Source organism: Ascaphus truei, chromosome 17 (assembly GCF_040206685.1).
Source record: "Ascaphus truei isolate aAscTru1 chromosome 17, aAscTru1.hap1, whole genome shotgun sequence".
Lineage (NCBI taxonomy): Eukaryota > Metazoa > Chordata > Amphibia > Anura > Ascaphidae > Ascaphus > Ascaphus truei.
In genome coordinates, this window is record NC_134499.1 from 29864955 (window position 1) to 29892036 (window position 27082).

At 47.4% G+C, this 27082-nt stretch overlaps 1 protein-coding gene across 3 annotated transcripts in view; it reads right to left on the minus strand.

The window, feature by feature from the left end:
* Positions 1-1857: 1857 nt before the first annotated feature.
* KBTBD12 (kelch repeat and BTB domain containing 12) overlaps positions 1858-27082 on the minus strand; it is a 31741-nt gene continuing 6516 nt past the window's right edge. For all 3 annotated transcript variants that reach the window (XM_075574569.1, XM_075574570.1, XM_075574571.1), the window contains exons 3-6: positions 25359-25629; positions 20709-20859; positions 16320-16517; positions 1858-5092 (exon numbers count right to left, since the gene is read on the minus strand). In XM_075574569.1, the coding sequence (XP_075430684.1) occupies positions 4923-5092; positions 16320-16517; positions 20709-20859; positions 25359-25629 (790 nt within the window). In that variant the 3' untranslated portion in view covers positions 1858-4922. The remainder of the gene's footprint in view (positions 5093-16319; positions 16518-20708; positions 20860-25358; positions 25630-27082) is intronic.

Here is a 27082-nt window from a genome sequence, read left to right on the forward strand (position 1 = left end):
GAGAGGTGCGGATCGTCGTAGGTAGCCGAGGTCGGGAGATGGAGAGGTGCGGATCGTCGTAGGTAGCCGAGGTCAGGAGAACAGAAGATCGGAGTCCGGAGGAATAGCTACGGTCAGGAGCAAAGATCAGGAAGCACGACAAGACTGTGGAGGCAAGACAGCAGTGAACACTTCGCACGTGGAAGGTTTATGCTCAGCCGATGAACCAGTGGGCCGGCTGAGCATATAAGGCATACTGGGACCAATGAGGACAAGGCAAGAGTGGGCGCATCTGGAGCGCCTACTGTGATTGGCTGAAGAGGTGCAGAAGACAGGTGTGGGAAGGTTTACTGACGGGGATTGGTGATGCGGTACCTGCACGTGTAGAGCGCGCAACCCGCGTGCACGTAGCGTGCCAATGATGCCCCCGCGTCGGCGCAACCCGGAGGCGGGACCAGAGGAGTCTGCATTAATTCTCGCACGTGACGCGTGCCCGTAGACCGGCGGCTGGTAGATGGCCCAGGTGACGCGCGCGCAGGAGGCGGGGGGACGCGGGGCACCCGATAGTGGGCTGAGGTAAGGAGGAAGCGCGTCGAGGGTAGCGAGACTCACGGATCCTTGCACTGGGTTAACGTTCTATACTTCTCTTTAGTTAATAAGTGTTACAAATGAACCTAACGTAAATAGCTGAACAGATCTTAGTGCATCTGGCTCTCCGCGAGTAGGAGAGTCCAAGTGAAAAAGTCTGAGCATTCAACTGTTTCAGAGTTATGTTTGCCAAGGATTTAAACACATCCAGGGAAAGGCAGACATTGCTATACATCGAGAGCCAAGCTCGAGCGAGGGGGGGGGGGGGGGGGGATTCCACCTGTTTTTATCTTTCCATTCATCAGTTATTATCCCGGCATTCGTTCTTAATTCCCCTGACGCTGTGCAGATGTGCCTGAGCGCCCCGGACTGTAGCTCTCTCCTCCTGGACTCTGGTCATTATAATGCTAGCATTGTATTCACTCGTCTACAGAGACCGGGGGAAAACATCCCTCCGCACATCGTGTGGAGGCTCAAGGAAAGCCAGGAAACGGAGGCTGATCCAGGCTCGCCGAGGCTGGCCACTTTCTCTCATTATGGGAGACAAGGCGTGCTTAAACTTAGCACCGTTCAATGAACCTGGGCCGGGCTGGACATATGGTCCAGCGGTAACCTTACATCCTGTGAAGTGGGTACATCCATTCTCAATCCCAGCGTTATCTCCTTTGTGTCTCTTTGCATCTGTCCAGGGCAGGAATTTGGGCTGGGAAATTCTATGTACAGTACAGCGCTGCGTACATAAGAAGGTTTGTTATTAGTCCATGTAAATAGTAAGGCAGACACAGCCCTGCGGCATGTCGGAGTAAGGCCTGGCTGTGGTGTCTCTGAAATGCTTTTTTTTTTTCTTTTCTTAAAAAGTGCGACAGTTCCTATATACTGTATATACAAACATTTCTCTGCACCGGGTGGCTGACTGACTGTTGAAGGATTATTAATTATTAACCAGTTATCATCCTGTCGTTGGAAAGGCTGATTTAATAAAAGAAGAATGAAAGATGCCAAGGATAACGAGGTTGATGATAGGCAGCGAGAAATGTGCCAAACCGTTGCAGAAACACCAAATAAATGATTCATTCCCCTTCTTTCGTTTCATTTCTAAAATCCGGGTGAACATCTGGCTCGTTTTCATTCAGTCATGCTATCACGTTTTAAAATGAGAGTGGGCAGTTTAAACATGGCTGCCCTCATTGGACATGGTGTATTGAAGCTTTGCCCTTCTGATATGAGCAGTGGTAGTGTTAGGCCTGTGCCTTTAGCTGTTAGAAATAAAACATAGCTCACAAGGAAGGGTAAAGTCCATGTTGGTTTTAATGCCGTGGGTGGGTAGGCAAAGGATGAAGGATAGATACGTTAGTGTAATATAACCAGACAATAAAGCAACCTACAATATTAACATACTACTGACACGACAGGCAAGGAGGTCAGTGACCCAAGGAGCTTACAGTCTGGTAACTGCTAACTGTGTATTGTCAGCACAAATACAACTAAAGCCTTAACCATCTCAACGCCGGACGAGGCCAAGCTTAGTGATCAGTTTCAGGCCCCTCAGGCAGCAAGTTGGTTATATCAGCAGTCACCTCCAAAATGGGTTCAGAAGCACATTTGATGATGCCGGATTTTTCATTGTTTCTCCCTTTCCTGACCAGTTCATAAAGATCACGGATTCCCAAAAGGGGGTTCATGAGGTATCTCCAAGCGGTTCGCCCCAGAAAAATCTGTAATGGTGGATTCCATGCAGTGTAGCAGGTACCTGAGCCCGTGTGGGGACTGCGCACTTAGCAAAGGTCCCAAACCGCACCTTCGCTCGGGCGATATAGCTGTCAATGACAGCAGGAGATTTTAAAGGCGCTCCCCACAATGCTTTGCATCCGCAGCAGCAAGGGATTGTGGGGCATGACTTTGGAAGCTCCCGCAGTGAGTGACAGCTATACCCCCCACGCTGCCTGAACACACAGAGGTGCAGTTTGAAGCGTTATTAAGCGCGTGTTCCCCCCACGAGATCAGGACACCACACTGCCTGGGATCGGTCACACTGTAATGTTAGCGATAGTCTGATGAGTGGCAATAAGATTTATTAATCAGGGGTTCGCAGAACTAATATTTTCTAGCAGGGAGGGGCACAATGTAAAAAAAAAAAATAGAAACCGCTGATATAGGAGTTGTTTTTATTATTCTCTTTGCTTCTATGGCAAACCCATTTAAAGAACCTAACGAGGCACCTTAAGACTCATCCAAGTAACTGGCCTGAAGGTGAATATTTATTTTTCTTAGATCTTGGTTTCTCATTACTACATAACGGCACCAAGGTAATAAAAACAGCGTGGAAGAATTTGGGACATAAAGTTGAAAAAATGTACCAATAAACAAAGACATCTAGGGTATATGTACCAAGTGTACAAGTGTATTAAGGTGACTTTGTTAATTTTGAGCCCAAAATTGTCCCGTACACGTAATTTACGCCTGTAATTTGTGCACATTTCCTCTCTTTGCACCTAATAAATTCGCCTCTCTTTCCAAGAGATCTGCGACAAATGTATAGATTCATACGGATCTCGCTGCTTCACAAACGGACGCAGGTGCAAATGTTTGCTCCGTGTGTGTTGCAAACTGCGCCGTGCGCGATATCCCCCTCGGGTTGGAGGTCGAGCAGCGGACGTTACTGGTCCAGGTTCTCGAAAAGCAGCCCCGGGATTACATTGCTTCTCTGGCTATTTCCTTTCACGGGATAGTCCCAGTGGAAGTAAAAGTGTAATTACTCGGCCCGGCGTCTGGCTTTAAGGACGGATCTTCTAAATAAGTAATAAGGGCCCTAATGCACAATGTTCTCTGCTCCATACGCTCCGGAAATCTTTAGGTGCTCATCGTTATTCTGAATATACCACATTCTTGCACAATAAGGTTACCCTGTGCCCTTCTTGATCTGGGACAGGCCCAGTTTACGTCCACGCAGAAAGCGGTCAGCAAATAGTTCTAAAAATGCAGCGAGTGTGAAAATGACCCAAAACAGGGTTTTCTTTTTAAACGTAAGTTTGATGATCGTCACAGGCTGTTTGCTCTGCCTACAATTATTGCTGACTTATTTGTGCTTCTCTACATAATTGTCCCAAATTGGTGAACCAGGACATTTGGGGTCAGATGCGGTGACACTTTTCAGCACAGGAAGACTCATTAAAGTGATCCTTTAGGTTGCATTTCTTGCCTTATTTTTTTTATTTATAGGGGAGAAGCAGGGGGTCTCTGGAGCTGAACTAAGTTAATTTCAGCACTGGGGAGCCCCTGCTTCCTAGGGTTGTCAGGCGGCTTCTCCAAAAATACTGGACACAATGGTGAAAGGTGCGATGCGCTCGAGACACACACACCTCTCCACTCCATGCTGTTTCCTCCTCTCCTTAGCCCACCCTCAGGTCCTGACACCTCATCCTGATTGGCTGCATTACCCAGCTGCAGCCAATCAGGATGGCGGAAGCTGCCCGGCCCCCTAGCCACAGCCCTGCCCAGGGAAATCCCATGGCCCCCCAAGTCGGTCAGGTCACTATGTCCAGAGAGGTAATACCAGACACATACATGTCCAGTATTAACTCCATTTTTTTTACTGGACAGTGTCCAAATACAGGACAGTCCAGTTCAATACTGGACACCTGGCGACCCTACTACTTCCCGAGATACCTCCGGGAGAGGTGCCAGTATCGCCTTCATGTTTAGATGTCACGCCCGCGGGGCCAATGGGAAGTCGCAAGGGATGACGTCACGGCTTCCTATTGGCCCGTAAGACAAGGGACATTTAAAGCCGCCATTATGTTAACCCAACAACCCCCCTTGTAGCTGCTCCCTGCAGAGATAATCGGCACCCCCTACACAGGTACGTATCTTGGGAAGCAAGGGGTCCCGGAAACTGAAAGGAACGTAGTTGAGCTCCAGAATCCTGTAACCCCTCAAAAAAATAAACAAAGCATGAAAGGCAACAGGGAGTGCGGCTTTAAGACCCATTCAAGTGAACATGCTGGAAAGTGTCTTATGGATTAGCACCACTTAGTAAAAATGGGCCTTGGCAACTTGCAGTAATACAGCCACCATCAACGACAGAAAATACATTAGCACAACATTGGTATCAAGCGAGATAACCTTTAGAACACCCGTCATAGTATTTGTATCCTGTATATAATGTAAAAGCGAATGCAGAGAGGAATTCCCATATTTGCAAGGAGTGATCTGCCATCAGGCACCTTCCGGTGATGGAAGACACCGTCTAGCCCATTGGCTTGAATGTGCCACAAGGAGCCTGTTATCACTGTACATGGTCTTACGGCTGAAGACCCCTTGGTAAACATGGCCCTCCGTGGTTGTGCGATCCACCTTCACCTCTCCACCAGGTCCCGAGGAGGAGGGAGGAGGTCTCTGGGATTCAGCCTGGCCACGAGGCAGACATCGTAACTATCGTGCATGGGGGCTTTCACGTAGACCACGTTCCACTGGTTCTCCCAGGGGTCCAGCTCCAGGATTTCCTTCAGGATGACCTCATGCCGATCTGCAAAACAAAGCCACCCGCACAGTTCTATCATCACGGTGCACATGAGTGTCACATACCAGGGTTTTATTCAACGTATATCATTTTCTGTGTGGACTACATGCTATTCCATATATTAACTATATGTTATGTATCCATATATTTATATACAAAAAAAATAAGAGGTACTCCTCCAATGATCACGTCACCTAAGGTAGATAAAAAGATATACGTCACCCAGAACACGAGAGATGGACACAGCCCCCCTTCCCAAACTTATAGCCCCATTCTTTCACCCCCTCCTCTCCCTCTCATCTCACACCACCCCCACTCCCCTCACGTTCCTCTTCCTCAATCACCCCACGTCCTCCTCCTTCTCTCACCTCCTCCTCTCTCTCTCTCTCTCTCTCTTTCTCTTATATAAAATGCTAGTAGACATATTGACGCTGCAGAGGTTTAGATTCATTGTAGGCTTTGATAACTTTTTATGCTTCCTTCTCCTCTTCCACCCCCCTCCTCCTCCTTCTCCCCCTCCTTCTCCTCTTCCTCTCTCACCTCCATTCCTCCTCTTCCTCTCTCACCTCCATTCCTCCTCTTCCTCTCTCATCCCCATTCTCATCATACTCTAACCCCCTCCTCACCCCCTACCTCCTCCTCACTCCCTCCTCCTCCTCTTCTCTCACCCCCTCCTCTTCCTCACCCCCTTCCTCCTCTCCCTCCTCCTCCTCTTCTCTCACACCCTCTTTCTCTCCCCCCACCTTTCTCCTCTTTTCTCACAACCCTTCCCCACTCGCCTACCTTTCTTCGGTGGTCTGCGGTGGCGACAGCAGGAGCAGAGCAGGGCAGGGCAGCAGAGGAGGATGTCAGGTGGCAGCGAGAGAAGAGGACAGAGGACCACGGGAGCAGAGGAGGACGACTGTTGAGGAGTGGCGCTGTAGCAGTGGCAGACACCCGAAGTCAGTGAAGACTTCCAGGTCGGACCACTCCCGCGATCCTCATCTCCCGCGGTCCTCATCTCCTGCTGCCACCTGATGTACTCCTCTCCTGGCGCCCTGCTCCGTTCCTGCCATGCTCCATCCTCTTCCCCCACCGCTGCCACCTGCCATCCTCCTCTGCCGCCTCCCTGCGCTTACCGCCCTTTCCGCCGCCCTCCCAAAATGTGCTGTCCTAGGCGAACGCCTAAGTGGCCTAGTGGTTACTTGTAGCCAGGGACGGTGCAATGTAGCTTTAAATAAAGAGATGTGGTGTAATACAGGGAAGACCACTGTGTAACGTCACTCCGCATGATGCCGCGTTGCCATGGTGACACATCACAGCAACCCGTCTGAACCCTGGTAAGGCTAAGGCCCCAGTAACGCAGATGTAACGTGCGCCCACGAGATTGGCGGCACGTTCAGCCGATTCCCCGGTCTGCAGCTCACTGCAGGAAGAGAGACCGGGGGGGGGCGTGGCGGGGGAGTGACGGGGGCGCGGCCATGACGTCACCCGGCAGGTTTGCCCTCATTGGCTGAACCGTCGGGGGGCGTGCCTAATCACTCGACGCGAGTCCTGCTCTCAATTCTATTGAGAGCAGGAGCAGCTCTCGCCCCAGTGCTGCGGCCCCCCCTCGCAGCGGGCCCGGCGCCATTGAGGGGAGGGCTCCCATCCGTGCAGCGTCCGCCACAGCGGACGCTGTAGTAGGCAGCGGGGGCAAGGCCTAAGTAAGTCGCAGAGGCCTCACACGAACCCCCAGCATCCCGCGCCCCCAAAACACATCCCGCGCGCCCCACACTTTGCGCACCGCTGGTACAATACACCAGTATCCCTCTCTCCCCGTTAGTATTCACGCCGCTAACTGGAGTTTCTCGCTGATCTGTAAAACAAGATGCTGATTTAGTCGTTTTTTCCAAAATGGTTTAAAGTATTTAATAATTTTGTACATAATTCTTTGTTTATTAATGTTATTAATATGTATATGTTTTCTCACGGCTTACTTGTTCCTTTCATATAAAACGTAATAAAATGTTAGCATTACAAGTCAGTTGATTTTGTGGCTGTAATTGGTCTCTCTGTCACGGTGTATCGTTATGTTAACCTTGATTTTGGAAAGGTCTGCACATTTAAATTGCTAGACTAGAAAAACATCTCATTGTAGTGTTCTGTGCCATTAAATTGCATTAGCAGCAACCAATCGCTGTAATAAATATTGTGCAACCTAAAAATGGTGCTGTAACTCACAACAAATAGTGCTTCAACCAAGATTCCCTCACACATATACAGCACGGAGTATATATTTGTAAATATATATGAATTAAATAGCCGTAGCCCAGTGGCGATAGTGCCGAGTAAAAGAGTACTTCAGTATTAGGTGATACCTTTTTTATTTAGACTAACAATAGATATTTTAGGGCTAGCTTTCAAGCGTTTTCCTCTCTTTCTCGTCATCCTGAAGACCTCCCCAATGATCTCCCAGGCCCTGAGGTTGCAACCTCTCTTCTCCACATCGCTCCAGCACATGCTCTGATTGAATACTCAGAGTTTACATTGGGTCGTCTTGGTCATTTGATATATCGCTTAGAGCGGTGTTTCCCCAACTTCAGTCCTCATGGAACCCCGTCAGGTCTTAAGGATATCCCTGCTCCAGCACAGGTGGGTCAGTCAAAATTACCCACCTGTGCTGGAGCAGGGATTTCCTTAAGACCTGACCAGTTGAGGTTCCCTGAGGACTGGAGTTGGGAAACACTGTTTTAGAGTACAGTTGAGTACCACCCCTGCCCAACGATGGGCATTTCTTCTCGAGATATGTCCGGCCCACCGCCATTTTTATTTCTTCCCCCTTTTGACGATGTCACAGCCTTATTTGCTCTGGTACCCGTTCATTCTATTTCCGGTCTCCTCAGGTAACATGTCGTCTTCCAGGTAAGGGGAGCGCTTTTGATCAGGTGATGAAATATATCAAATAAAAAATACAAATAATGGTGTAGCCAGTAATATACGTGTATTTCTATCTACAAATAAATGTGTTGGTCTCACTCACAGATTTATTCTAGATTAAAATGGCATATCAGTGATCCATCTCTCTCTGATGGGAGCACTTTAATGGACCCTCTGGAGTATGTGTCTTTAAAACCACTTCGGTGTGTTTTTCTCCCGAAAAACAAAAGAGAGCTTGCAATGGTGTTGTATAGTAAACAAGGTATATTGGACAATAACAGATATGACTGTTTCACTCACATTTTCAAAATAAGTAAAGTTCATTGCAGGGAACCATCGATCGTGGGAGTTTAGATAATTATTACTACTTAAAAAAAAATATTCAACTCTTAATGCCATTTTAATGAGTTTTTATATACCAAGCATCCTTTGATTTCTATAGCAGCACATTTCCCCAGCAGTGCAAGATCTTTGCGACACTTCCCTGTTTGTGATAATTTGTTGCTAATATTCCCAGCAGTTTGAGCTACAAACTGTAACAATAGATACTGTTACCGTAGTGATATTAGGATACATTGTAGCTGCTGAGTTACACTGTCTGAAGGATTGAAACGGAAAGGAATCCATTTAGTGAACCCTGGGAAACAGGGTCTTTGCTGATCGATTACGGGAGAGCGACTCGATCGTCAGCTTAGGTAATTCATTTTCAATAAAGGTAATCAAAGGTTGTATATTAAATCATATATATATATATATTTGGATTGCCTCTTTAAAAAGTAGCACAACCTGCAATGAATCTAACATCTTTGGAGCAATGTATCTCAGCCATCTAAAAGGAAGAATCTATTCCAGGGGTCTCAACTCCAGTCCTCAAGTGCCCCCAACAGGGCAGGTTTTATGGATATCCCTGCTTCTGCACAGGTGGCTCAATCAGAGGCTCAGGCAAAGACTGAGCCATCTGTGCTGAAGCAGGAATATCCGTAACACCTGTCCCGTTGGCGGTCCTTGAGGACTGGCGTTGAGACCCCTGTCCTATATAAATAGCAGTGTACATATCTATAGAATAATGTATATGTTATTGCTTATGTGCAGAACAACATGGTATCTGGAAAGTAATATCTAGATTCCTACCTGGCAGCGTGTCTGGGCCCTGCGGCAGGCAGAGGGTACCCAGCTCCTTGGCTCTCCCCTTCAGCACATTCAGTGTGAACATAAATCCCTTTACAGAGCTCTTTGTAAATTCTAACTGCTTTCCTCCTTTCATGGGACCATTGAGAGTCTGGCCGTGCTTTGAACTCAGAGACATCTTCTGGCAATCTCCATCCCTGACCTCGTTATCTCAGCACGAGATGGTGAGGTACCAAAACAGCAGTGCGCGCTGGGACCACCTGAAATGACTATATTGAGGTCTTCTTCGTTTGTTCCCATTACTTGTCTTGGGTTTGTTCCAAACATCTCCCCTGACACCCTACAAGAATTAAGCAGGGAATCTGACTCATTAGGGACCAGTGAGCCATTATTCTTTTATTGTAAAAACTTATAGGTGAGGCGTAAAAGCTGCCTCCCCGGCAGCAAGAGGTGTACAAGTTAAAACGGAATATCCACAGGTTCCTATTATGTAAGAGACAAAAAGTGAGAATGTGAGACGCCTGCTGCCTTTTAACGGTCTTTTAGCAGCCCAGAGGGGTCAGGGAGCGCAAATACATGTAATAAAGAAAATAATATACAAATTGTGCAGTATTTCTTTGAATACGTCTCCCAGCATTGAAAGACATACTGCACAATTTGTACATTATTTTCTTTATTACATGTATTTGCGCTCCCTGACCCCTCTGGACTGCTAAGAATCACGTGGATTCAGAAAGTAATCCTCTTCACAGGTTGAGCAGCGCCTGATTGAGCTTGTTTGTATATTTACTTTTACAAGCACAAAATTCCCGATTTGATTTATTTTGATTAGACACCATAAATCACTTTGTTTGGGAATATTATTCACCTATATCAATATTATATAATATTATTTAATAGATTTACGCGCGAATCGATAACATTGTTTGTTTTTCACTGCCTTTTAACTGTCGGAGTCTCTGCAACCCCTAAGGAATAAAGCGCAGTGTATAATATGTTCACGGCACTGTGCAGTCTGCAGTTAGGTTTATAAATATGGTAAATAAACGTAACACGTGTGAGCACATTCTCACGTCTCAGACAGCTCTGTAACCCTGCTGTTTCCCACTATCTCTTAGCATACATTGCTTCCACTGCAGCTAGGGATTCTGGGAAACGACATGCAAATGAGCACACGGTCACCTTTCGGTTTATGTCCGTTTTACTGGCGCTGCACTCCTGTAACCCAGGCTGTGCTGAAAAGCCGTGTAATGCAGCGAGCATACGCTTAGAGGGGTTCATGTTAAAATGGATAAAAAGCAAAAAGTGAGTGTGTGCTCATTTGCATGTCATTACCCAGAATCCCTGGCTGCAGTGGAAGCACTGCATGCTAAGAGATAATGGGGAACAGCAGGGCGGCAGACCCGTCTGAGACATGTGAAAGTGCTCACACGTGATATTTGTTTACTGTGCCCTGTACGGTGGAGGTTTTTCCCCCACTTTTTTACCCACCGTAACATACATAATGTGCGTTTTTAGAAATACGAAAGACCTTGAAACCGACACTGAATTACAGAACAGCGATTAAAACCGATAGGGGAGAGGCTGCATGGGTGCGGATTGGACACCAATGTAGGAATGTCACCGTGAACGCCTCCTCTGCTAGTGGTACAGAGCTGTGTCGGCACTAGGGGGAGTTGTTATAATACAGGTGCAGTGCAGGGGTATTTACTTGGTATTTCTCACTACCTTCTCTGAGTATTACCTGAGTATTCCTTGGGGACTGTTTGTTGCATGATGGATCTGCCATGCTGGCAATGATTTGACATTGATTTCCCTCTAGAGATGGTTACGTGTAACACACGGTATTTTTTACTGTGCACTGAAGCAAGGGTGTAATTATCTGCACTGCTATTACCGCGCCTGGGTAGTGATGCAACCCACAGACATCCAATCCTGGGCCCAATAACCCTTTCCCTGCCGGCAGCCTCATCAGCCATTCAAAACGCAGGTATGCAACAAAAACAAAGCCCCCATGGTCAGCCCTGTCTGCTCTTTTCTCTATGATGCTGTGAAGACTCACACCCCTTCTGGTCCCTCACTTCCTTCACGGACCGCTTCTATCCCGGAAAAGCCATTTATTTTAATGATCTGACAGCATGAGCGACCGCCCCCATCTAGGCTCGGTCCATGCATCCACTACTCTTTAGAGAAAGAGGGCTTCCTCCGAGCCCGCCCTCCCTTTCAGCAGCAATGAACTTCTGTTCACGCGGTTTGTATGGAAACTGCTTCCGTCCTGTACCCTATTGGTAGCCTTGATGTTTTTTTTGGGATTTTTTTGTAATCATCTGTTCCCCAGATGTTGAAATCAAAGGGGCTTCCTGCCGCGGGGTGGGGGGGGGGGGGGCACAGGACTTTCCTGTACCGGATCAGTGAGAGGATGGGTGGCGGCCTTTGATATTTTCCTCTTTCACATCCTTAACGCACGCGCACTCCCGCTGACTCAATTGCAATGTGTTGCGGGCACTGAGAGGGTTAACCGAATCATTGGAACCGGACCGGTTGGGGGAGCGGCGAGGAGCTATTAAAAGCAAGGGGTGGGCAACTCCAGTCCTCAAGGGCCACTAACGGGTCAGGTTTTAAGGATAGCCCTGGCTCAGCCAGTCCCTGCTTCAGCACTGGTGGCAACGCCGTGTGCGCCCCATACCAGCCATGACACGAGCCAAGTTCTAGACCCAACAGAACAAAACTTCACGTGCCACTCCGGTGCGGACGGGGTTAAACTTCACAGGCCACTCAGGCGCTCCGGGAATTAGGGGGTCAGTGTATGTTGGGTATATAAAACTGCGTTCCCAGCACCAGGGTGCAAAATCCCCACCGCAAAGTTATATAAACACTCCGTGAGGACTTCCTTACCCTAGTAATATAGAGAAGTATAAATGTGCGCATGGGGATTAATACCCGATACTTAGATTGTAAACTGTTCGGGGCGGGGAATACTTTTCCTATTGTTACTTTTATTTCAGATGTGCTTGTTCCCATTATACGTTATATTATTATGGCACATTTGTTACGGCTGTGACGCGCTGTGTACATGGATAGCGCTATATAAATAAAGATATACACACATACATACGTCTGATGTGTACTATGTATAGAGCAATGTATCAAAAGGAGTGCTACTGGGCGTGGCTAAATGTATACAACAACAAGAAACAAAGAAGTCCACAGCAACCTTCCTTAAATTTTACCCCACAAATCAAGCATCCCAACAGCCTGCCCTCATGGCTAAGGTCCCACACTCAGTCACTCCTACCACACATTGTGACCAAGCACTGCCATCTACAGCACTTACTCCCTCACCTGCTGTCTCTGTAAGTTTCCCATTAAACCTCTTAGATTGTAAGCTCTTCGGGGCAGGGATTTCCTTTCCTATTGTCTGATTTTGCTGCACTTATTGTATAATTATAATTCCCTGTACTGTATTCTTTGTGAAGCGCTGAGTACACTTTTGGCGCTAGATAAATAAAGAAATACAATACAATAGAATACAACATCCAATGTGACAAAAATACACAGTGAAATACTTATATGTCGCTTGAATAAGGGTCATTTAGTTAACCCTTTTGCCAAAGCGTATAAGCCTGCGAGCCACTTTCAAGGCATGACCAATTCGCAGGTCCTAACACTAACTGATTAAAATTCTTCTTTACCTCTATAATTAGAGGAAGAATGGTCCTAGCATTGAACTTGTCACAACCAGCGGCATGAAAAGAAAACCTGCTTACTTGGAAAGTGAGGAGGGGCGATCTTTTAAACCCTGAGAGGAAGGAGCCACTGACCTCCAAAACAGCCACGCCCAGTAGCACTCCTTTTGACACATATATATGCATGTATATTTTGTGATAATTTTGGGGGGTTTCTGAGAGCCTGCTGGGTATCTGTGTGTTTGTTAACTTCCAGCTGGTCACAGCTGTTTTGGAGGTTAGTGGCTCCTCGCAACCAGGGTTAAAGCTCGCCCCTCCCCACTTTCCAAGTAAGCAGGATTTCTTTTCATGCAGCTGGTTGGGACAGATCCAATGCAATCATTCTTCCTCTAACTGTAGCGGTAAATGAGCATTTTAATCAGTTAGTGTTCGGACCTGCAAATTGGTCATGCCTTGAAGTGGCTCGCAGGCTTATATGCTTTGGCCAAAGGGTTAACTAAATTACCCTGTTTCAAGAGATATATAGGTATTTCACTGCGTATTTTTGTCACATTGGATGTTTCTCTGGACTTCTTTGTTTCTTGTTGTAGAACAATGTATCTCTGTATTACATGCAGCATAACGTACCTCTCTGTATTATGCACATAATTACAGTTATCTGCATTAGAGGCAGAAGAGTGTAATACTGAGCAACATGTCTGTTATACACAGAACAATGCGAATCTGTTATACAGAGCAACGAGTGTATGTGTATAATAATAAATAATAATAGCATTTTCTTGTATAGCACTGCTAGTTTTACATAGCGCTTTACAGAGACATTTTTCAGGTGCTTGGAGCTTACAATCTATGTTTTTGGTGCTTGATGCACAGGGAGATAAAGTGACTTGCCCAAGGTCACAAGGAGTCTACACCAGGAATTGAACCAGGTTCCTCTGCTTCAAACGCAGTGCAAGTCAGTGTCTTTACTCACTGAGCCGCTCCCTCTCCCTCTCCCTCTCCCTCCCCCTCTCCCTCCCCCTCTCCCTCCCCCTCTCCCTCTCCCTCTCCCTCTCCCTCTCCCTCTCCCTCTCCCTCTCCCTCTCCCTCTCCCTCTCCCTACAGTAGAACAGCAACACGTGTATTACACAGAGCGACTCATCTCAGTATGCAGATCAATGTATATTTGTGTTACACAGAACAGCCTTTGGGGCAGATTCAGTGAGCTGTGCATACATCAATCTATACCTGTATTATTGGGTATCCAGAGCAATGTATATCAGTATTACACGCAGAGCAATGTATATCACCATCACACGCAGAGCAATGTATATCACCATCACACGCAGAGCAATGTATATCACCATCACACGCAGAGCAATGTATATCACCATCACACGCAGAGCAATGTATATCACCATCACACGCAGAGCAATGTGTATCACCAGCAGAGCAAGGTATATCACTACCACACGCAGAGCAATGTATATCACCAGCAGAGCAATGTATATCACTATCACACGCAGAGCAATGTATATTACCAGCAGAGCAATGTATATCACTATCACACGCAGAGCAATGTATATCACCAGCAGAGCAATGTATATCAGTATCACACGCAGCGCAAAGTATATCACTATCACACGCAGAGCAATGTATATCACTATCACACGCAGAGCAATGTATATCACCATCACACGCAGAGCAATGTATATCACCATCACACGTAGAGCAATGTATATCACTATCACACGCAGAGCAATGTACAAATGTGTAAAACATTTTAACCCCAATATCTGCCCCTGTTATTTGTTTTCCCTAAATCTATTTGGAAAAAAGACTTTAATCCCCGCTGCTGATTGTAAATAAATGGAATAAGCCTCTACTAATACTGTACCGCGCCTGTAATGAAACGCACTTAAAATAACGTTTTCTTGTAATTCACATAATGGTTGAAACAATGGGGGGGGGGGGCGCTTTGTATGGGATTAGCAGAAAATGGGTTAACCCCTGCAGCACCGGAGAGGGCAGCATAGCATTGCCGAGCGGGGTCATTCCCAGGCTGCGATGTTCCCGCTGTGCGAGATCCACGTTAGTGAAATTCCTAATCTCTGACACTGCGGGGGCAGCTCTCCCTGCGCGCGGGGGGGGGCAGCTCTCCCTGCGCGGGGGGGCAGCTCTCCCTGCGCGCGGGGGGGGGGGGCAGCTCTCCCTGCACGCGGGGGGGGGGGGACAGCTCTCCCTGCGTGGGGGGCAGCTCTCCCTGCACGCGGGGGGGGGGGGGGGGCAGCTCTCCCTGCACGCGGGGGGGGGGGGCAGCTCTCCCTGCGCGGGGGGCAGCTCTCCCGGACACTGCAGAGGGGGGGGGGCAGCTCTCCCGGACACTGCAGGGGGGGGGGCAGCTCTCCCTGCACGCGGGGGGGGGGGCAGCTCTCTCTGCACGGGGGGCAGCTCTCCCGGACACTGCAGGGGGGGGGCAGCTCTCCCTGCACGCGGGGGGGGGGGCAGCTCTCTCTGCACGGGGGGCAGCTCTCCCGGACACTGCAGGGGGGGGGGCAGCTCTCCCGAACACTGCAGAGGGGGGGGCAGCTCTCCCGGACACTGCAGGTGGGGGGGGGCAGCTCTCCCGGACACTGCAGGTAGGGGGGGGCAGCTCTCCCAGACACTGCGGGGGGGGGGCAGCTCTCCCGGACACTGCGGGGGGGGGGGGGCAGCTCTCACTGTGCGGGGGGGCAGCTCTCCCGGACACTGCAGAGGGGGGGGCAGCTCTCCCGGACACTGCAGGTGGGGGGGGGGCAGCTCTCCCGGACACTGCAGGGGGGGGGCAGCTCTCACTGTGCACACTGCCTGGGTTACACTTAGTGTCCGAAAAGCAAAATTCCTGCTGATTGTTATCAGTTTATCAGGTAGTCTCTAAACCAGGAGCGGCCAACTCCAGTCCTCAAGGGCCACCAAACAGGCCAGGTTTGAAGGATATCCCTGCTTCTGCACAGGTGGCTCAATCAGAGGCTCAGTTGAGCCTTTGATTGAGCCAACCTGTACTGAAGCAGGGATATCCTGGAAACCTGAAACCTGGTGGGGGCTTGAGGACTGGAGTTGAGCACCCCTGCTATAAATCAAGGGTGGGCAACTCCAGTCCTCAAGGGCCACCAACAGGTCAGGTTTGAAGGATATCCCTGCTTCAGCACAGGTCACTCAGTCATTGACTGAGCCACTGATCCAATCACCTTCTTAGGCTGAGATTATACAAAGCGCTGCAGGGCGGCAGCGCTATTCTATGACGTCACCCAGCGCTGCCGCCGAGCAGCATCTTGATTATACTGGGGAGGGACAGCAGGCGGCGTGGAGGCGTGGCCATGAGATGGTTAGCAGGTCCCTTTCTTCACCTGGCATGGCCTATAGTCGGCACGTGTGCATGTGTATATATAGCAGAGCAGGGGACGCCTAGGAGGGGTGAGTGCTATGGGCCTCGCTAGCCTATTTCATGATATTCTTACCCCCTTTGCTGGCAGAATCCCAGCCATCTCAAACCCACCCATTACCTGCTCCCCGAAATCCACCGCAGACATAGAGTTTTCCTTCCACGGCCGCGGCACTGCTGGAGTTACTCCTCAATGAGAGCAGCGGGTACGGCATATCGGGCCCGTCTCTCCAGAAGTCACCGTCAGCATTGTAAATCTCCACCGCATCCAGGCACTTCCGGGCCTGACCTCTGTCTGGGCCAACGCAGCCAATCCCACCTGCGTAGTGGGGAAAACCTGTCACCAGAGTCACCAACTTCCATACCAGGGGGCGGGCACAATGGTGATCGATGACAGTGACTAGCACTCCTATCCTACTGTGACCGCTCTACAACCTCTTCCCTCTACTCATCTCCAGCCCACTACAGCTCATTACTAACCCCAGTCAGTGGTATTGAAAGTCAAGCGGCCCTTTAATTGTAGGCTTTTTGCTCTCCCACCCAACCTGAGTTGGGACATTTCCTCCAAATTCGGGACAGTATCAACCCAACATCAGACTCAATGCCAATTGGCATGAAACCATTGGAGCAGATAGATATTAATAGTGTCTCGTCGTCAAACTCTGTAGCAAATGATCTGGAGATCCTTTTTTTTTCCTTCTACGTTTTCAATCCTTAATTGTTTATGTTTGAGAGATTTTGAGAACGGGGTCACCCCGAGACCCTCTCTGTGGCAGTAATAGGGATACAACGTGTTATTCATTTTATGGAAATTTCCAGAACAAAAATATCCAGCATGAAAAACAAACAACTTTATCCCCTTTACAGCTCAAAAGTTATACACGGTTTTATATATTAGGGGATTTTTTTCGTCTTCCCGCTACAAAACCTCGACAAAAATCTGCACCAGTGCTTTCGATCCGATTTTTTTTAGAAATATGGTACTGAATTTTGTACAAACTATGCACCTCGAAGACTTTGATGATGATAATAACAATAATAACTTTATTTATATGGCGCTTTTTTCCCAATGGGACGCAAAGCTTCACAGTTACAAAAAGGGAAAAATAAGAAAACATTTAAGGTTCTAAAAGAGACCAAACACAAGGAAAGATGCAGCACAGGATGGGACGGTGCTGTAGCTATTAAACGCCGGACAGGTTGTGGATCATTAATTAAATGCCTGGGTAAACAGGTAGGTGTTGGGCCTGTTTTTATAGAATCCCAGAGAGGGGCATCTGCCGCTGTACGGGGCAGACTGTTCCAAAGAGTGGGAGCAGCGCGGCTAAAAGCTCGGGCGCCAAAGGAAGTCACGGAGATTCTGGGAACTGTTAGGAGCCCTTCACCTGCAGCTCTAAGTGAGCGAATAGGAGTGTAGGGAACTAGAAGCGCTCTCAGAGAGCTGGGACCCTGGGCATGTAGGGCGTTGAATGTTAGCAAGCCAATTTTGTAATAAATTAGCCATTTTACAGGCAGCCAGTGCAGAGAACGGAGAACAGGCGTCATGTGGCAACAACGGGTCTGGTTAGTTAACAACCTGGCCGCAGCGTTCTGCACCAGCTGCAGGCGGCGCAGCTCTTTTTCCGGAAGACCCAGGTAAGAGTGCACTGCAGTAGTCCAGGAGTGAGGACACAAAGGCATGGACAAGGGTATTAAGACCCTCGGGGGGGGGGGAGGGGGATCAAGTGCTTAATCCTGGCGATGTTCCTTAGGTGGAAGAATGAAGATTTGATCACGGCTGACACCTGATGTTTAAGAGTCAAGTCACAGTCAGGGACAGCACCGAGATTCCGGCCACGGACAGCGTTTAGCAGCCGGGAACCGCCAATCTTAAGGCCAGTGTGTTGACACAGCTGCAGTCTTGTTATCTTCCAAAGGTGAGCATCCACCACAAGCACTTTTGTCTCATCAGGATTCAACCTCAACCCACTGGCACTCATCCACTCCAGAAGCTCAGGTAAACATGACACATAGGGGCTCATTCTAGGTCTTCCCAAAGTGGCCGTTTTGGCCATTTCTGGATGAAAATCCCCATTGAAATCAACTGCTGCTTCAGCTGAGCCACTGATTGAGCCACCTGTACTGAAGCAGGGACATCCTGAAAACCTGACCTGTTGGTGACCCTTGAGGACCGGAGTAGCCCAGCCCTGTACAATAGAATAAGGCCCAGGGCCACTTGTTACCCTTACGTTAGCCACTGTGCAGCACAGCAATTCAAAGGTCAGATTAACCCCTTTTACTGCCAGAGAGGCCAACAATGCCCTGCTTCTCCGTGCTCCCCCAAGGCATCGTTCCACGCCGTCCCACTGCATTCCCAGCCTCCGCTGCCGCCTTTCCCAGCGCTGCCATTCTACTCGCGGGATGTACTAAAAATAATAGCTTTTGTCTCCGTAATGAGAGAGCCGATTCAGAGAGTCTTGGACGGGCCCCAGACGTTGAGGCTGCGTTTCGGGACAAGCATTTTAATGGAGGGCTCAGAATAAAGAGAGCTATAGAACAGCGTTGCTGAGCGGAGGCTCCGAATCTTTCTTCCCTGGGTAATCCCCAAAAGGGACAGAGCACCCCAAATGTGCCAGAGAGAACTCGCAGAAGAAAGCATTTGTACAAGATGAAGGTCAAACTCAGAAGCAATGTCATTTCTGCATGTATACAGAACAACAGGCCTGTTTTGTTTCTCCCTTCCTAATCCAATAGGCAGGTATTGATTAAGAAATCCTATTAGCTGGAGCTTTACAGATCAAAGGGTCTTTGTTTGCTCCCCACAGTAATGCATTCCCACTAATTAAAAATGTAGCCCTGGCTGAGAGTCCCACATGCCTTCTCAAACTTTGGGTACTTAAAATATGTCTGCTTAATCATGCACTGCACTGGTTCAGAGTCGTTTTTTTTTTAAAGGTCTTCCTGAGAAAATAAGTTTTTGTAGGGGATGAGGTTTAGATGTAGGGGTGCTGTCTTCCCCACCCCCCCTAAATTTGAATGTGTGGGTGCTCTTGGGCTCCCCCCAAGTGTCCAGTTGTCTTTCAATGGCAGTTTTTCACCCAAAGATCAATGTCAAGCAATTCGCACAGAATAGGCAAACCCCAGTTCTCCAGGGCCACCAACAGGTCAGGTTTCCAGGATATCCCTGCTTCAGCACAGGTGGCTGTCATTCTAACTGAGCTACTGATTGAGCCACCTGTGCTGAAGCAGGGATATCCTGAAAACCCGACCTGTTGGTGGCGCTCGAGGACCAGAGTTGGCCACCCCTGGCCTCGGGGGTAAATTAGTGTACATAGGGCTAAATATGACTTTTTTTTTTACATTTAGAAACATATACTTATTTTGAACCTCTCATTATTTTACCCTAGAGTGGCAAGCAGTGGGTCGCTGGTCTTTGTACCAAGATGCGGGTAATTGCAGTTTTTCCTTAACCTTATTTAAAAAAATGAAAATTAAAAATACTTCTAGGTGTCAGATTTTGGTAAAAAGGCACCAGATGTGACCCTTTAAACATGTCACTGCCCTGCTAGTTCCTTCCCTCCCACTCCCATTTATTTATTTGTTTTATTGTCTCTCCCCCAATGGAGAGTAGGGGGATTAGAACACTTTCTGTTGAACCGCTATATACGATCCGGTTAGAAAAATAAGTAGGGTTAAAAATGTTTAAAAAAATAATAATGAGTGAACCAAGATGTTTGGTCAAGATGTTCAGTTTGTTGATTTTCTATGAAAGAAGGAATGTTATTGCGACAGTCCGCATCTGGAATCTGGAATGGACATACTGTATATTGGTTTTATTTTCCCTTGTAGGTCTTTATCTATAATATTGTTGTGATATAACTGTAAATATGAGCAATACCTGTTTCATATTATGTTCCCTTGTAATAAAGAAATGTAAAAAAAAACCCATGTCACTGTCATTAGAAAACTTTAGCCCTAGGAGGGACGGACCCTTAAACATGTCACTGTTTTTAGTACAATTTGGTCCTAGGAGGGACTGACCCTTAAACATGTCTCTGCCATTAGAACACACTGCCCTTTGGAGGGACTGACCCTTAACCATGTTACTGTCATTAGTACACTTTGGTCATAGGGTGACCATATTTGTCCCGGGGAAAAACGGAGACAAATGTCGCGCATGCACTAACTGCGCATGCGTGACTGTCGAGTGCCGACTGTGCATGCACGATGGGAGCTTGCCGTTCGCGCATGTGCAATCGGTGTTTGCCGGCTACTTATGTGCATATGTGGTCAACACTTGCCGACCGCTCATGGGCGATTGGCAAGCACGTGTGCACGTGCGGCCGGCAAGCACAGAGCACGCACGTACGGCCAGCGCTGATAAAACCCGGGACAGTGGCCAGAAAAGTCGAGATCGGGAAAAACGGCTAAAAACCGGGACCGTCCCGGCTGAACCCTTAAACATGTCACAGCCATTAGAACACTGTGGTCCTAGGGGAGACTGACCCTTCCCCAACCTCTCCCCACTCACCTAGGACGTAGATTTCGCCGTTGACCACAGCCGCACTGAAGCGATACTTGGAATATTTCATGGGAGACACCTGCATCCATTTATCTCGGACAGGGTCGTACTGCAGCATCCGGTTACTTAATCGGTCGGGTTCATCGTTCGGGTGATCTGTCTGTATATAAGTATGTAAGATAACAGCGGTATAATAACACAGAAAGAATAAGAATGCGCACAGCGAATGTAAGAACGCGAAGGCCGACATTACAACATATCCGCCAATCATTTTAGGTGACCAGTCCATTGACGCAATGCACACTCGTCATTCATTTTCACAAGACAACTCCTTATACATAGCTCCCAGTATTTGGTACCCAGTTACTGTGGGAGAAATGGAGGCACACAGAGTTAAAGTGATTTAACCATTTCCATGGAGTGGGCTAAAATGTTGGAATACAACCCACAACTTGTGTGTATTCAACGCCAGCTCCTTTCCATCTGCTAGAGACCTCAGGTTTAGTGGTGGTTAGGTTTTAAAGACCCCGCTTTGGTTTGCGAGAGAGGGGAGAAATAAACATGTACATTTTGCCCAACGTGAGATTTTTAGTTTGTATATATATTTTAAAAAATGCTCTTATTTTAACACGGCAAACAAGCCATGCTGTGCAAGCGATGCCCCCTCCATGCAACTGGTAAACTATCTTTTCCTGCCATCTGTTTTGAGTATTGACTGACAAAAGCAGAATGTCTAATATTAATACCAGCCTTTGTTCACCAATAAACACCCACTTACAGATCATCCTAGGTTAACCCCTGCCGTGCCAGAAGGACTTGCACAGGACTTGTAAAGCAGTGCATCCTCCGGCTCCTTCTGGCAGTGAAAGGGTGGAATGAGTTTCACTTGCTCTTGTCTTGTGGTTATAAATAGACTTCCCATACCTTCCTTGATAAGTGTCACTTCTATAATTAAAAAAACACCGCGTAACCCCTTCGGTGATGGGAGGCAGTTGGCAATGCATTCAAACACGCCGTGTTGCAGATCCATTTGGCATCAAAATAAAATCGGACTCGCCCTAAACTGTATGGTGATTCCGGCTTATTCTCTGCCTCCCAAACCCCTTTCTTCTCAGGGGAAACAGAAGAGTTGGTACACAGGAGCTGCAGGGTGTCACCATGCCTCAAATGTTAGTGACATGCAGTATCTGACTTCTCTAACCACTTAGCAAATAGAGCATGGGTAGCCAATGCCAGTGCTCAAGAGCTACCGACAGGTCAGGTTTTCAGGATATCCCTGCTTCAGCACAGGTGGCTCAATCAGTGGCTCAGTCTTAGACTAAGCCGCCTGTCCTGAAGCAGGGATATCCTGAAAACCCGCCCTATTGGTAGCTGGAGGACTGGAGTTGACTACCCATGAAATAGAGGGTGGTATACCAACCTTATCTCCATCACTGTTACACGGGGCGACAAAGCATCGCAAAGCTGTTCCCTCTGAGGGTTAATGGCCAACTGATATTATAGCAAACAGTGAATTTCCCCCGGACAGACGTATAAAATGCAAATGACTCAGTTTGTGCTTCTACTGTCCACGTTAAAATGGATAAGAAGCAAACGGTGACACGGTGTGCTGATTTGCATGTGATTACCCAGAATCCCTGGCTGCAGTGGCAGCACGGTATGCTAAGAGATAATGGGGAAAGGCAGGGTTGCAGACATGATTATGCTCACAGGTGGGCTTCGCGTTTGCTGCTCCCTGCCACCCGCATGCACAGGCACTCTCTGTGCCATAAGTTACATGCAAACTGGATCGTCAACTCCGCACACACGGCTGGCCTCGCCTTTCTCTCCCACCACCAAGACAAGCAGAACGGCCACATTCAGCTACAGGTGGGACCTGAACCGTTGGCTTTAATTCTCCGTGTCTTCCTGTTCTGCGCATCTTCCCTGTGCGCTGTCAGAAAGCACGCTCTGAATGTGATTCCCCGTTTCCAAATCCCCTAATGTCTGTCCAAAGTTTTTTTTTTAACCCTTTTGGTGGCATCTGGTAACCAAAGGGTAGGTTCTATAATGTAATACAAAATCCGCTTAGTTGTATTGGTCCTGGAGTGTAGATTTATTGCACATTGTGAACACACAAGAATGTTCTGAATGGTTGTAATTATTTCTACAGACCTTTGGAAACCTTACAGATCTCTTACATAATGTGCGCACTCGGGCAGTGCTCATGACAGAGACCTCTGAGGTTTCAAAAGTTCTGTATACACTTTTCCACCTCAGTTGTTGGACCATTAAAAGGTATCGCCAGCTGCAACGAGTTTTACATCTACAGCCGGGAGGCTGTTCCATGCACATACCACCCTTCCAGCAGAACATAGTCATAACTCTACAAGAAACGTCAAAATGTTACAGTCCAGAGACTGGTATACGAATGGGCATTGTGTTCACTGATAGCGCAACTCAATACAAACAAGGAGTCCAAACAGGTCTGTTCAGTAGCGAGGGTTGAATGTAGGTTTCTCCCCCACTGAAGAAGTTAAGTGCCTGAATCGATGTAAAGAAGAATGTCTTTTGGCGTGGGACCCATGGATTTGCACAGGGAGAAAAAGGAGAAAATACTATGATACTGTATGGCAATAATGTATAATAACGGACAAAAGGGAGAGAATTACACTCACATCAGACTCCTTAATTAATGAATCACCATATATGCGGTTTCGATCACTGTGTCTAACTGCTCCCATGTGTCTTGTTCCCTTCAGATAGGGTTTTTATGAGAATTGATTTTCCATATAGAGGCAGTGGTATTCGCATATAATGCTGGTTTAATAAACTATTTTAAAATATGAATAAAAGGAACGCCTTTTAAACAGTAGGATTACCGGAGAGGACAGTGGATTTAGTGCGCCATCTTTACTTGGAGAACACCACCCTCATTACACCTGAAAAAGTGGGACTGTGGCTGTAGACATTTTTCTGTATAATGGAATCAAGGAGATATCAGTGCAATTCTACTTTGCCATTTATATATTGGTTTTATTCATATTTTAAAATTGTTTATTAAAACGGCATTATATGGGAATACCTCTGTCTCTATATGGAAAATCAATTCTCAGAAAAACCCTATCGGAAGGGAACAAGACACATGGGAGCAGTTTGTGAGGCTCAGGGAGCCGCGCCGCCCTCGGCGCACTCCCCATTCACCGCGCCGCCCTCGGCGCACTCCCCACTCACCGCGCGTGGCTGCAGGATCCTCCGCGCCGCCCGCTCCCCTCGCCGTCGGACAGCCGTGCGCACTCCCGCGCCTCCCTTTACAGTCCTCTCCCACACCGTGCCCAGGGAACCGCGCCCAATAGTTCTGGCAGCCTCTCTGCGCTCAGAGACCTTCCTTGCACCTGCACTTCATCCTATCCCTGCTCCCACCTGGTACACACCTCCACGCTGCAGCTTGCCCATTGGTTGCTCGCACCTACACATGCTCAGCTGTGCCACTGGCACTTTGGCTGAGCACAGAACCAGTTACGTTGTTCTTACCTCTCTCTGCCTCCACAGACTTGCCTTGTCTTGTTGCTCTTCATTCTGTGTATCGACCCGGCTTTCCACGACGATGCAAATCTCTCCAAACCTGACCTCGGCAACCGGACAATGACGACCCTACTCTCTCCAATCCCGGACTCGGCGAATAGTACCTGCAACGTTCCATACCTCTCCTACTCTGACCTCGGCAAGTATAACGACCATCCGTACCTCTCCAATTCGGGACCCGGCTAACAGTACCTGCAACGTTCCGTACCTCTCCTACTCTGACCTCGGCAAGTATAACGACCATCCATATCTCTCCAACCCCCACCCGGCTAAACTGACCAAATCTACACTCCAGACGCGCCCCCGTGACTCTGGGTGGCATTCTATCCATTCCCACCTCAGCACTTTGGTCCCGCCTTGTTTGTGGTGAGCACAGCGTGACACAGACACAGTGATCGAAACCGCATACATGGCGATTCATTAAGGAGTCTGATGTGAGTGTAATGTTCCCCCTTTTGTCCGTTATTATACATTATTGACATACAGCATTATACAATTTTCTCCTTTCTTTTTCTCCCTGTGCAAATCCATGGGTCCCCGCGCCTACAGACATTCTTCTTTACATCGGTTCTATATAAAGGGGGTGGAATCCCTTTAGACTCTGACTGTAGGATCAGGAAAGCACCATTTAATCCTGAGTTTCCTCGGACTTCCAGACTTTCTGTTCTGGAATATGTATGTATATCCACATGGACACCTTTTTTGTTATGGAACACTAAATTGTGTTTCATATCAATTTTGTTCACAGTTTGAGTTTTTGGCTCTCTTTGTTTGCGTCACACAGTTTGAGTTTTTGGCTCTCTTTGTTTGCGTCACACAGTTTGAGTTTTTGGCTCTCTTTGATTGCGTCACACAGTTTGAGTTTTTGGCTCTCTTTGTTTGCGTCACACAGTTTTTTCACGTGTGTCTGAATGTGGTGGCCTTTTACTGTATTCCCCTTGCACAGAGAGCTCAGTTTGCTAGTAGCATCTCTACCATGGAATCCAGTGTCCCATATTGCTATCTAAACCCTGCATTTGCTCTGAAAAGCATAGTAGCCAATGGCGCAGGTCACACCTGTATCCTTCATTGCTTTCATGGCTGCAGATGCCCAACCTGTGGCGTCCAACCTCCCATAACGAAGAGCTTGTTGTTTAGTGTCACTGAAGCATGACACGCCAGGGGAAGAGGCAGTGGAGACACACTCCTCCAGCAGTCATCTTCCATGGAGTACTTGTCAACGCAGTTGGTGATGACGTATTGGTTTTTGATCTTCATTTGACCTCCTATCAGGTAGAGGTCATTGTGGACACTGCCCAGAGCATACAGGTCCCGATACTCAGCACTGCACAGGCTGTCCCAGCAGCGGTTTCCGTGATTGTGATACCTATTCAATAACAGACCTGTTAGACAATGTTTATTATTTACACACGTGCATAGCTGGGACGTCATCCTTTCATACCTACTACATTCTGTACGAGAGCGCCTCTCATGTGGATATATATATATATACACACAGTGGTTGACAAATCACCAAAAAATCTACTCGCCACACAAAAAAATCTACTCGCCACCTAGTACCAAACGTGTGCTGCTTGGGCCAATATTTACTCGCCCGGGGGTTAAATCCACTCGCCCGGGGCGAGCAAATGTATAGGTTTGTCGAACACTGTGTATAACCTTTCTAGCTACTTATCGTAACAATGTACATTGACCTCTGTGGAATGAGAATACTGACATTGTAAAATACAGGCTAAAGCAGCATTCCCTTCTTAAATAAATGCAACGTCTGACATACCTGTAAGGAAAACTAACTACCTAAGCTGCCGATCGATCCATGCACCTGTGCTCGATCAGTGAATATCCTCCTCCAAGTGTTCACCTAATGCTCGCCTTTGTTTATGTAAATACATATATAGAGTGTATATAAATATTATACAAATAGAAAAAAAAAATGTACTGAGTGTATAATATTAAACTAAATTTAGTGAAGACCATTCGTGAACCAAAAACAGACACATCCGCAAGAGAGGTGGTAACACCATATGGGTCAACCCCCAATGTATCTATTGTTTATAAGTAAATGTATATTCCCCTAATTGGAATATTAATAAATATGTGATGATAAAATGATAATCAGTATAGTATAATGTGATTAAAGACCTGACACATGACCATAGTTCGGAGGGAATGTAGTAAAGCAATCAACCCAGACCTCCGAAGGATCACCCTCAAATGGGTGGTCACACTATGGTACTTACGTCAATATGGTCATTGTGTCCCTTAGGGTAGGTGGTGCCCAAAATGTACATCCAGTATGTCTCCCTCATACATAATCTTTTAAAACGGTCTCCTCCCATCTATGAGGGGGGAATGTACTCAATGCCCATAACCCGTAGGGATTTTGGATCTTTTTGATGTTTAGTACAATACTGGCGGGAGAGGCTGTGTGTCTGGCATCCATGAATAACATTTCTTCGGTGCTCCAAGAATCGTGTACTTAGAGCCCTTGATGTGCGGCCTACATATTGTAAGCCGCACTCGCATGATATCAGATATATAACATACTCACTGAGACAGTTACTATAATCTGTTATTTCATGCGAAATGCCATTTGATTGTGATGTAAATTTATTTGTTTTAATCAGATGTTTACAAGTAAGACACCTGCCTCTCCCACATCCAAAATTCCCCTTTTCTCTGGTGGAACCGGAAATGTCCGATCTATTTGTATTTAGTGTTTTTAATGTTTTTAATTTACTTGGAGCTATCAATGTTTTGATACTCCTTGCTTTTCTGAAAACCACAGGAGCATGTTTTGGCAACAGATGACCAATTTC